This window comes from Typha latifolia, chromosome 9, assembly GCF_019914945.1.
Source record: "Typha latifolia isolate L0001 chromosome 9, TyphaL0001v2, whole genome shotgun sequence".
Taxonomy (NCBI): Eukaryota; Viridiplantae; Streptophyta; class Magnoliopsida; order Poales; family Typhaceae; genus Typha; species Typha latifolia.
This window is the reverse complement of record NC_133094.1, coordinates 2,478,360-2,489,011: the sequence shown is the minus strand read 5'-3', so window position 1 is coordinate 2,489,011 and position 10,652 is coordinate 2,478,360. Positions and strand designations below refer to the sequence as shown.

Here is a 10,652-nt window from a genome sequence, read left to right as displayed (position 1 = left end):
GCGTATATGGAATAAGAAGTTGTAGATGCCACCACAAGGACAAGAGAATCAAGGTTAAACCTAAATTTCCCATGTGAAAAATATAAATCTTCTTTGTAAATATCGTCTCTCTATTCTGATATTTTGGAAGCATATCTTAGAATACCTTGCATTGTTCAATCATTGAAAGGGACATAAAACTCCAAGTATAACTTCCACAATCCTAAACCTAGAAATTCCCACCCATCAAAATCTCTTCCCATTCCTTGAACATTTTCCGAGCCAAAAAGACAAAACTCAACTCTTCTACTCTCAGCGTCTCCGGCTTCCTCCCTCCTCTATATCAACCACTCTCTTTCCCCACTTCACCAATTCCCCGGCCTCGCACCACCAAGTTCCCCCCCCCCCCCCAATGCCCCAATGGGCTCTCTTCCTCCTCATGATCCAACCAATTCCAACACGTTCAGAATCTACGCATCCTTTTGCCCCAAAAAGAAAGCCAAATTCAAACAGTACTTGTCGTGCTACGACCCAACCAATAACTCATGGAGCCACGTCGGTCCAATCCCAGGACTCCTCGAGAATCACGTACTGAAAGGTTTCGCCCTCGTGTCTCTGGGTGAGTTCGTGTACGTCATCGGCGGTAGGCTTTGCCGATGCGACCGCCAGATGGAGGCCGACGTGGTGATCCGGCCAGATGTGCTTAGATTCGATGTCCGGACTGGGGAGTGGTCCACGTGTGCGCCTGTGGCCGTGTCCAGGTTTGACTTTGCCTGCGATGCATGTGATGGCAAGATCTACGTGGCCGGCGGGCAGTGCGACCTGGCGAGTGCACGTGGGACGGCGGCGGCGGAAGTGTACGATCCTCTGATGGACAGGTGGACACCGCTGCCGGAGATGACGACGGCGAGGTATAAGTGCGTCGGAGTGACGTGGCAGGGGAGGTTCCACGTCGTCGGAGGGTTCGCGGCGTCGGCGGTGGAGCGGAGCTCGGCCGAGGTACTTTCCAATATTTTATATAACAATTAATAATAGTTTTTTACTTTCTATTGCCGTAGTTTTACGCTGTTTGTCCTTATAAATAAATACTACTGATGCTTAGAATATCTAATTAACAACCATCATCTACTAAGATATTACAATTTTATGTCTACTACTTCAATTATACAACCTAACAGGCATATGACGTCGAGCGACGAGACTGGAACCTCGCGCCTGGGATGTGGCAGCTCGACGTGCCGCCAAACCAAATAGTAGCAACGGAGGGCCGGCTGTTCAGCTCCGGCGATTGCCTCCAGAACTGGAAGGGACACATCGAAGAGTACGACGGGAAGCTCAAGCTATGGAACATCGTGGAGCGATCTCACCTCCCGGACCTATTATCCCTTGTGGCAGATGGTCTTCCAGCACAAACTCTCTACTTGACAGTGTCTTCCATTGGGTCGCAGCTCTATTTTCTCATGGGCTATCAGGTCCTCATGGGGAACGACAACTTGAAGATGGTGTCCGTGGCCCACATGTTTGACACTGCACCGCTGACAGGAGAGGGGTGGAGGAGCTTCGAGCCGATAGAAGAGGAGGGAGACAAGGAGTTGTGCTGCCACTCTTGTGTTGTGCAGTTATCTTAAATTTTAAGAGACAAGTGATGTTTGAATTCGAACCTAAAACACTCATGCTATCAGTCATCTCCCATTGGTTGGTGTGTAGTTATTCCTAATTTAACTAAAACTGTCGTCTCTCTCATCATCTGATGTAGTAGAAAAAGACGACAACGTATGCTATATGTATGTTATATCTGAAGAGCTTAAGAGCTTCTTTGTTTTGACCACTTGATGTTGCTCTTTTCTCTATCAAATGCTGAAGTCAATTTATTATATTCTGATGCTCTCTTTTCTCATTTTTTTATTTTTTATTTTTTTATTTTGAGAGAAACAAGAATTTAACGATGTTCTATTAATTATTCGATGTTGCTGGGATTTGAATTTAATAACTCTTTAACCAATTGAGCAATATTCTATTAAATTTTTTTCTCAACCTTCTTGTGAGAATACAAAAAATATTATAACCCCAGATTAAATGGTCATTAACATAATACAACTGTAGGAAGTCTGAGTTTGAGTTTTGTTGGGCCTGATTTATATTTTTGCGATGGAATATATGCAAATAAGAATAAGGGAACATTCGTTATGAAGGCCCAGCAGCAATTAGCTTTAGATTAATGCCACCGTAAAGTAATTGAGCAATGATTTGATACTAACTAATTAGTTATTAAAAATTAATTTTCATGTGTTGATAAATTAACGGGTATATAAACCATTTTATATACGTGACAAGAATTATCGATAAGTAAACTAAAATTTAAGTATTTTCTTATTACCTATCTTTATAATTTATTTCTTAATAATAGAAGTGTCGACTTCAACCAATTTATTATTAATTTTATTTTTTATACAAGATAGATGGTTAAGAGAAAGAAATAAAATAATACTAATTTATCTTTATAATTTTAATACTTTCTGTTCGGTTCTTTTAATTAATTTTACCTTATATTATTTAACTTTAATAATTAGATCAAAAAAATTTAATAGTTGTATTGAATCGTTGGTCAGTGGTCACCCAACTGAAATTAAAAATACCCACTGATATCTGATGTGAACGTTCTTTTCCTTTTCTATCACTCTCATTTGGATTTAAGTCACGTGCTCTTTTAGAGTCCTACTTCCACTTTACTTAGTGGGGTGTGAGTAGGTGTGAGTAGGATGATAGATTCACACAATCTAATGAACGCACTTTTGCCTCAAATCACAACACCACCCCTCCCAAATTCCCACGTGAGGAACTCACAAAATCTACGCAGGATCTTCTGCCAGTGCCAAATGTCCAAGTCTCAACTCGCTTCTTGCATACGTGTTAAGATCTCAGCGGTCAAACTTGGATGATGGCACAGCCGTAATTGCAAGAAAACCAAGGGGGTGCTTCCATAGTAGTGAGTTCTTATAATGGAGTCACCTCTTAGAGACCAACCATAGAGGAGATCATCGCAAAGTAGGCTAGCAGTAGAGATGGCAGTGAGAGAGAGGAAGGTGATGAAGGGATCGAGGAGAAGGATACCAAGAAGAGGGCAAGTGAAGGTTGGCATCATCAAGGGATTGTTGCACTCTTTTCTCTCTCTCACAAGAAGCAAGGCGTCTCCTTTCGCCCCAAATCCGATATGAATTGGAGTTTTAGAGTTCTTTTTTGTACAAATTAGTGTGTTTTTCTTGCTCTCAGGGTGTTTTTTTTATTGAGCAAGAAATGTAAATAGTGCAAATTTGATTGCATAGTCAGATGTACAAAAGAAGAATTTCTTTCAAGTACTTGGTTTTGAAAGCAGGAATTCGATATTTAATCGATAACCGGAAGCCAATTTACTAGAAACAAAAATGATCATCTAAAGACAGCTTTTAAGTGTTTGTGATCTAACAATCCATAGGAAGATGTTTCCCGTCGGTATCTCGTTGTGATTTTGTTCCAAATCCAAGTTTCTTATAGAGAAGGCTCCACGCACCAGTCTTTGGCTTGCCAAGTTTCTCAATCTCCTGTTTCATAGTTGAGCACTCCTTCTCAAGTTCAGAGATCCTGACTCTTACCTCATCCATGCTCAAAACTTGTTCATTCTCCTCGGTGATCTCTGTTTGCATGAATCCATCGCCGTTCTTGGGGAGAATGCGAGGAGGATGGGAGTTGTCCATGTTGTCAGAGACAAAGAACCATCCGGCTATTGTTGTTCTCAAACGAAGTTGCTCAAAGAATAGGACTTGAACAATTACTCTGAGAGGCAGCCTCTCATTCTGAGCAGCATGTGTGCAGGCCTCTAGGGACAGTTTCTGGCAGTTCATTAGTCTGCAGAGTTGCTCTCTGTCAGAATCTGAGAGCCATGGATGAGACTGAGGCAGAAAAAAAAAAGTGATAAAGAGATGATAATAATATGAGCGATTACAATGAAATGTATGAATTTGTAGTAAAATCAAAGACAACAATCGTGCCAAATTGGCCATTCAGGTAGTGCATTAAACCATGGTTAAAGGAGCTAAAATTATATGAGAGTTGTTGAGTTTGAATTTCTGCAGTACTATCCAAACTGCGGGTTTCGTATCGTGATTGTTTCACTTGATTGCATTGTCTATCAACTCTAGTTTTCTGAACAAATTCAGACTTCAGAATGATCTCTCTAAGATGAAGTTTTCATTCAGATTTCAGAATGATCTCTCTAAGATAAAGTTTTCAATTTGATGCCAATCATCTTTAATCTAAGTTGGTGTTCATGTTTTGGGCGGGGAAGATAGCACTGAACTGAAATTGAACATTATACTACTGATAAGCAGGATATCTATCATAACAAGTATTTCCATTAGTAGAAGAATTAATTTAAATTGTTACCTTAAGATAGATATCAATAGCACGGTAAATTCCGTCGTCTGAATGCCTGGCATAATCAGGAATTGCAGCCGCTATCGTCTGGAACTTGGGAAATTTAAGATTAACATCAGATGCAACTTCCGCAAGGTATCCATCCACAAGCTTTGCCACCATGGTTATCGGTGTCAATTCAGCTGAAGAGGACATTAATTGCCCATCATCCACAATCTCAGGAGAATTTGCAATAGCTGCATGTTGCATCGATATGAACTGATCCAGAATTCGATGTACGCATTCTATGTCGTAAAGAGTTTCCATGGTGTAGCCCATGTTTGGTATCAGAAGATCTTCCAGTGCAACCTCATCCAATTGAATGCCCACCATTTTCTCCAAGTGTTCCCTGCATGATCGACTTGCATGTAGGATCATTGCGGTGCGAAGCAAACCGAGCAGAAACTTCGTTGAGGTAGCACCCTTTTCGACTGGAAGCAACTCAACAATTTCTTCAAGGAGAGCCCTCTGATCATTTTCTGACAGTGCAGGACCAGAAGCACTGGATGCCATTCGGCTACCGCCGTCTTGGTAACTCGAATGCCGGGTCAGTCCTGGCAGATATCTCTTTGCATAATGCATCAGTGATCCAGCAATGTTGTCAGGCTTCATGCCTTTTGACTCCATAGCCAATATAAGCCTCTTATATAGAGGTAATTTAAGAAAAGAAACTTCCTTGTACCACCAATCTGCTCCTGGGGATCTAGATTTCCCTGATGTACTGATTCCATTCCACAGAACACTGCCCTCAAGACTCTTTGCATTATACTGTCCGATCATGGGCCAACCGAATAGAGTTGGATCAGCACAAGCTTTTGTTGCTAGAGACTCGATGCTTCTAGTTACTATGTGGAGCTCCTCTGCATAGGGAAGAAGATCCTCGCATGTCTGAAGTACTTTTATGGAATCATTCCAGTCACAAAAGACATCCTTCAGGAAATTTTCGGTTTGTACGACAAGATTTCCTTCTACATAGTCTTCAGTCATGTGGAGGTGCTCAGCGGCACATCGCAGAGAAACCACATTTGAGGCATTCAACTCTGTCTTAACATCATAACAGAATTTTGCTACCAGCTCAAAGGCCTTGGAACCACCAGGGATGTCATGAAGCTGAAGAACACAATCTTTGCCATTATCACTGTTGGATTCGTTGATCATCTTTTGAAGCAAACCGCTCCTATTAATCAATGGAAACTGGAGGAATAGATGAAATATATTAAGCCAGTAAATAATAAGATGGTTAAATATAAAGAAAATAGGTATCAGAAAACAAGCACAATGCTACTTATCTATGGGGCATATTTTCAGAAGAGTGATGGAAGATGCTGCCCTACTGTCACCAAATTTTATCTATAAATTATTCCTATTGTTTAAAAGAATATCTTTCTGGCCACAAATTTTGATTCATGGATACAACTAAGATCAAAATATTGAGACGAACTATAAATGAATCCCATTTCGGTTGAAAAGAGAGGCATCTAACCCAGATATTATCTCATTAATTCCAAAATTCTACTAAGCTTATGCATGTAGCACAATAAAACATATCTACATGGGCATATCCATACATACTTCTCATTAATACGACCTGTATGCAAACAATTCTTGGATATCTTGCTGGCTTCATCATGTATGCTACTATAGAGCCAGAATCCATGTACAGTTGAACGACAGCAATGGCGAGTAAAAATGAGGATCTGAAAGCAGTGAAAAATACCTTGTGGAGGTGAAAGGACATCTCTCCTACCTCAATAACAACATCACTCACCAGCTCAGACATAAAGATCCTGCAAGATGACTAAGTATTACTAACATAGCAACATTTAGTTATGTGCTAGATGAAATTCTACAAAAAAGAAGCATCTTAACATATTTCAACAAGATCTCTGAGACTTATTATAGTAATACTATTTGCAGGCCAATTATGCATTTGAAATCCAGCCCAACAAATGTTGGATTGCTTCAATTTGCAAGATGAACTACTTGAAGTTCTTCTTGCAATCAGTCAGAAATCATAATACTCATTGGGATTTGCCGATAAGTAAGCCAGGAATGTCACAATGCATGAAAGGACTCTTCTAGCAGCAAATGCTATCTGGAGAAAAAATTCATGATCTTTGGCACAAGTAGAAATCTTTAAAGAAACTCTCTTTCGTCAAGAGTGCTGTGACGACAAATCCTAAATTATAACAATCGTACTTTGCCCCCATTATACTAATAGATAAATGGGCATGGTCACATGCTATTCATCACATTGTGAATGCCTGGATGTGTTCTAACTCTACAACAAAGCATATATCCATGTCTAGGAAACACATTCCCTCTCTGTGTTAAACTACATTATACAATCTCTTCAGCTCATTTCCCCATTCCTATTAGCCAAGAACAAAGAGAAGAAAGTGCTTTTGTGAAGACGAACATTTTTGTTTTTGTTTGGACATCTAAAGAAATCAATCTAAAATAGACAGAAACCACCACAAAATAACACAGATAGATCTAAAGATTTACCAAGACGAGCGAAATATTGTAACCTACCATGTCTGCCCTTCAAGCTGGAAGGCGTCTGGCTTTGACCCCAGCTTCATGGAAGCCATCTCTCTCCCTCTCTCTTCTCGTTATCGTCTATACTCCTCTCTGCAGTAAAATCCTATCCCAAAACCGCATCAAGATGTGCATAAAGGTGCGGCCTTTACCAATCTCACATCACAACAACTGATAAAATCGAAGGGGGTAATCTCTTCCTATAAAAGTTGTAATAAAACAAAACAAGGACACTGGCGAACTTGGTCTTTCTACGCAATGATATGTCGCTGTCGATTTATAATCCCTATATATTTCTCTTCCATTTCTCAAAAAAGGGGCTCCTTTTTTGTTTCTGTATACTTACTTTATCTTTATTTCTCTTGGAACGGGCCCGAGTCTGTGGGAGTGTGGGACGGAAGAGTAACCCCCTCTCCTAGGAATCCGCCATCTTGGTATATTTAGATCCATCCACTCCATCTCTACTCTCTCACCCACCTCGGGTCTCGCACGTGGCCTTTACAAAACCATCTCATTTAACTCTATTTTGTAATATTTGCACAGCATTATTTCTTGAAAATAGTAAGTTTTTTTTATGAAACTTTCTTCCTCTAAGATCATCTAGTCTAGGTATTCTTTGTCTTCTTCATCACATATTTATTTCATTTTTCTTTTAAAATCATTTGAAGCTACATTTTCATCAACAGTGAGTGGTCTCTTACTTTTTACTTTTGAGAAAAATAAATTAATTAGAAATCAAATCGAGTAGAGAAAAATACAAAGAGATTATAAAGAGAGGGAGGCATAAAATCTTCCAAGGGGGCAGGAGAGGAGGAAGGGAAGGTAACCATCCAATAAAATCCTTGCATTTACCATTTCACGTTTCAGATTGCGAAATTCATATTCTTTTTTGATGTCGAATGGGAATTATAATATCATTTTATTGCCTTTCTTTTATTAAACTTTTTTGAGACAGTGGGTATGAGAGGATTTTCCATTCAGTTAGGCACAGGCTTTATGCTGTCCTTTCTGCAATACTATTCATGGGAGCCAAGAGAAGGAGAGAAGTCTACTTAGTCTTGCAATTAGAGAATTTACAAGTGTCCTGACATAAAGATTAGTTAACAAGTAGCGAATGATATTATAACATCTCAGGTTTCTGGCAATAAATTGAATAATGTGATAAATCTGAACATTTTTAGGTAGATCCTCTTCAGGTTTGTGAGAGTGTATCCCGATTGGACTCGCCAAATACTCGATTTAGAATCATCGCTAATCTTACTCCACCTTGTGCGATTCGCTTTGCGACAATTGGCATCCTTGAGTTGAAGTAATCATCTGAAACATAGAAGAGAGAGCTAAATATGCTATGGAGAAAATTTTGCATCTTTGATTTCCTTTTGCTGCTCAATTTAGATAAACTTACCAGATAGAGTGTCACCTTCACTTACTCCTTCATACCCCCATTTGCATGCTAAGTTTATGCTCTCTGTTGCATACCTGTTATACAAACTTATGATCATCTCATGTAGCTAATTTTATGATTTTCCATTCTTCATAATTTCAGACATTTTCATTTTTCTGTAGTGGAGTGCACTCACTTAGTTGGACAAGAGAAGAGATCTTCGCAATCTCCCCAAGAAGACATATCATCTGACCAGATTCCCTGAAGAAAGAGAGAGAAAAAAAACAAGAAGGGTTAAAGAACAATACAAACTTATCGCTGCTAGGGGTAAAACATTCATCTCACTGCTGTAAAGTTATTATGGAGGTCTTCTTGGAAGGAATCCATGTCTTTGCCATAAAAATCTGCCAGAGCTGTAAGTATTATCTCTCTGTCCCATACCTACAAAATCACAAGGACGAATTCGTCTCAGGAATGTCAGGTTACTGCAAGTTTGACATCGAAAATTTTATTTCACAGTTGTATAGGTGCCTTGAGAAAGGTTGGACTTCAGCTAAAGCACCAAATTCCTAGCATACTAGTTAAGATTACACTTCTTTGCTTTATTTGAATGTGAAATTCATATGCAATGACAAGTTTTAATGGACTTACATGATGCAGATTGGATTTGTGTCTGAACCAGCGTAGGTGAATTGAATTCCCGCCTTCGTCGCTTGTGAATCCGACATGCATTGGCTGCAGGTGAAATGCAGTTAGCAATCAAAGAATTTAGTTCTTCTGAGGGAAGCTGCCCTCCTTTTTCCTTAATTACCTGATGGATATCCCCCATAAAGTGCGATAAAAATAACAACGCTTCAGTCAAATTATCTGGATAATTCAAATCCATCTGACAGTCAGAAAAAAAATGTAGTTGAAAATTTTAGTGCTCATTTAGTAACAACAGCTTCCATACATCTGCGATCCGAAGTTCCATGTTTATAGTGAAGAAGCTGCGACGTAAAGTTGCGAACGGCACCAGCTACACACATGTCCTTTTCTCCCTTAGGGTCATGGCAATCCCCTATCAAGTCATACAATACCAATATAAGTAAGCCTTTACAAATCCATTGTTTTAGTTACTAAGTATTAGGATCTGAAGGACAAATAAAAAAGAGTGCATTTGCATGTCTTTTAATGAAATTTTTGCCTCACTTGAGTAGCTGAAGGTGCAAGCTTGGTCAGGGGTGTCAATGAAGTGAAGGGAACTAGTCCACCTGTACTTGTACCAATGCCGAATCTGATCAGGCCATGTGCAGAGTGCCGATAAATCTCCGTCGACATAGTCAGGCAGAAGGTTTTTTACAGCCTCAGCTGCATCAGGTTCCAAGAGACCCTGCAGCATTTGCAACAACAGACAGACAAGTCTCTTTCAGTTAAGTTTCTTATTCAGACGCTTGTGTTAGATTACCTTGATCTTTCGCCAGGATCAAAATTTTTCTAAAATACTGAAGTCTGAGTTAGAACCATGATATGTGAACTATTGAAGCATGATCAATTGATTAATTACCTGCGCAATTCGGCAAGTCAGTATGTGACCTTCTTTGCTCCAAGACCAAGCAACAGGAGCTGAAACAAGAACACAGCAAAGTACTAGCAGAAACAACTTGAAGTTACCACAGGAGTCCATCATCCTCTCTCCTTTCTTCACTCTGGAGTTGAATCAAAGCTTGCTATATAACTGTTATGAGCGAGTGTTGTTTGAGTGCAAGTATCATCTTTCCTCCTCCCATGATCTCCTCCATCCCCATGGCTAACTTCTAAGTTTTAGACAAGCAACAATGAGATAGATTCTGGGTAATAGCAATCCCATGCAAGCAATCAAGCCAAGTTTGTAGTGGAGACAGAAGTGAATTGGATTGGAAGTAAGCTCTTGGCTTCTTTAATTGTGAAGTAGTCGAAAGCTGGAAGAGAAGAGATCGAGGTTGGCAAAAAGTTCGACCTTTGAGTAACGTGTGGGAAAGAAGAAGCAACGTTTCTTAATTTTGTAGATAAGAATTTAATTAGAATTATACCAATATGCCTTAAAACAACTGAGTGGTTTCCCAGGAATCTAGTAAATAAGGTTGCTAGAACCTGGGAAAGATTTTGTTATCTCATTAGCAAATTTCTGGATAATGGCACTCTTTGGATAAACACCTTTTAATCTAATTTCGACAAACCAAATTTGTAAAATAACCCTCCTTTCTTATGTAGATAAGAAAAATACTTTTGAAGAAGATTAGCTTATTTTACAAGAACATTTTGGAAGTTAAGGAAAGGG

General features: G+C 39.5%; 3 protein-coding genes across 4 annotated transcripts; 1 reads left to right on the top strand and 2 right to left on the bottom strand.

The window, feature by feature from the left end:
• The first annotated feature begins 283 nt into the window (after window positions 1-283).
• On the top strand, window positions 284-1,659 carry LOC140794998 (F-box/kelch-repeat protein At1g67480-like). The gene is made up of 2 exons (XM_073147355.1): window positions 284-978; window positions 1,158-1,659. The coding sequence occupies exons 1-2, from the start codon at window positions 400-402 to the stop codon at window positions 1,605-1,607; spliced, it is 1,029 nt and encodes a 342-aa protein (XP_073003456.1). The 5' UTR covers window positions 284-399; the 3' UTR covers window positions 1,608-1,659.
• Window positions 1,660-3,309: 1,650 nt separating this feature from the next.
• LOC140794946 (BTB/POZ domain-containing protein At5g03250-like) lies at window positions 3,310-7,202 on the bottom strand. Its single transcript, XM_073147241.1, has 4 exons — window positions 6,964-7,202; window positions 6,146-6,215; window positions 4,399-5,622; window positions 3,310-3,905 (listed from the first exon to the last, which is right to left on the bottom strand). Exons 1-4 carry the CDS (start codon window positions 7,020-7,022, stop codon window positions 3,438-3,440), a joined length of 1,821 nt encoding a protein of 606 aa, XP_073003342.1. The 5' UTR covers window positions 7,023-7,202; the 3' UTR covers window positions 3,310-3,437.
• Window positions 7,203-8,008: 806 nt separating this feature from the next.
• LOC140794947 (endonuclease 1) lies at window positions 8,009-10,382 on the bottom strand. 2 transcript variants are annotated; one of them, XM_073147242.1, is made up of 9 exons: window positions 9,900-10,382; window positions 9,545-9,725; window positions 9,306-9,413; window positions 9,165-9,220; window positions 9,005-9,088; window positions 8,699-8,794; window positions 8,550-8,614; window positions 8,375-8,448; window positions 8,009-8,286 (listed from the first exon to the last, which is right to left on the bottom strand). In XM_073147242.1, the coding sequence occupies exons 1-9, from the start codon at window positions 10,020-10,022 to the stop codon at window positions 8,162-8,164; spliced, it is 912 nt and encodes a 303-aa protein (XP_073003343.1). In that variant the 5' UTR covers window positions 10,023-10,382; the 3' UTR covers window positions 8,009-8,161. The 2 variants fall into 2 exon arrangements, with proteins under 2 accessions (XP_073003343.1, XP_073003344.1); XM_073147243.1 differs by having other exon boundaries at window positions 8,702-8,794; window positions 9,900-10,144.
• Between the last annotated feature and the right edge of the window lie 270 nt (window positions 10,383-10,652).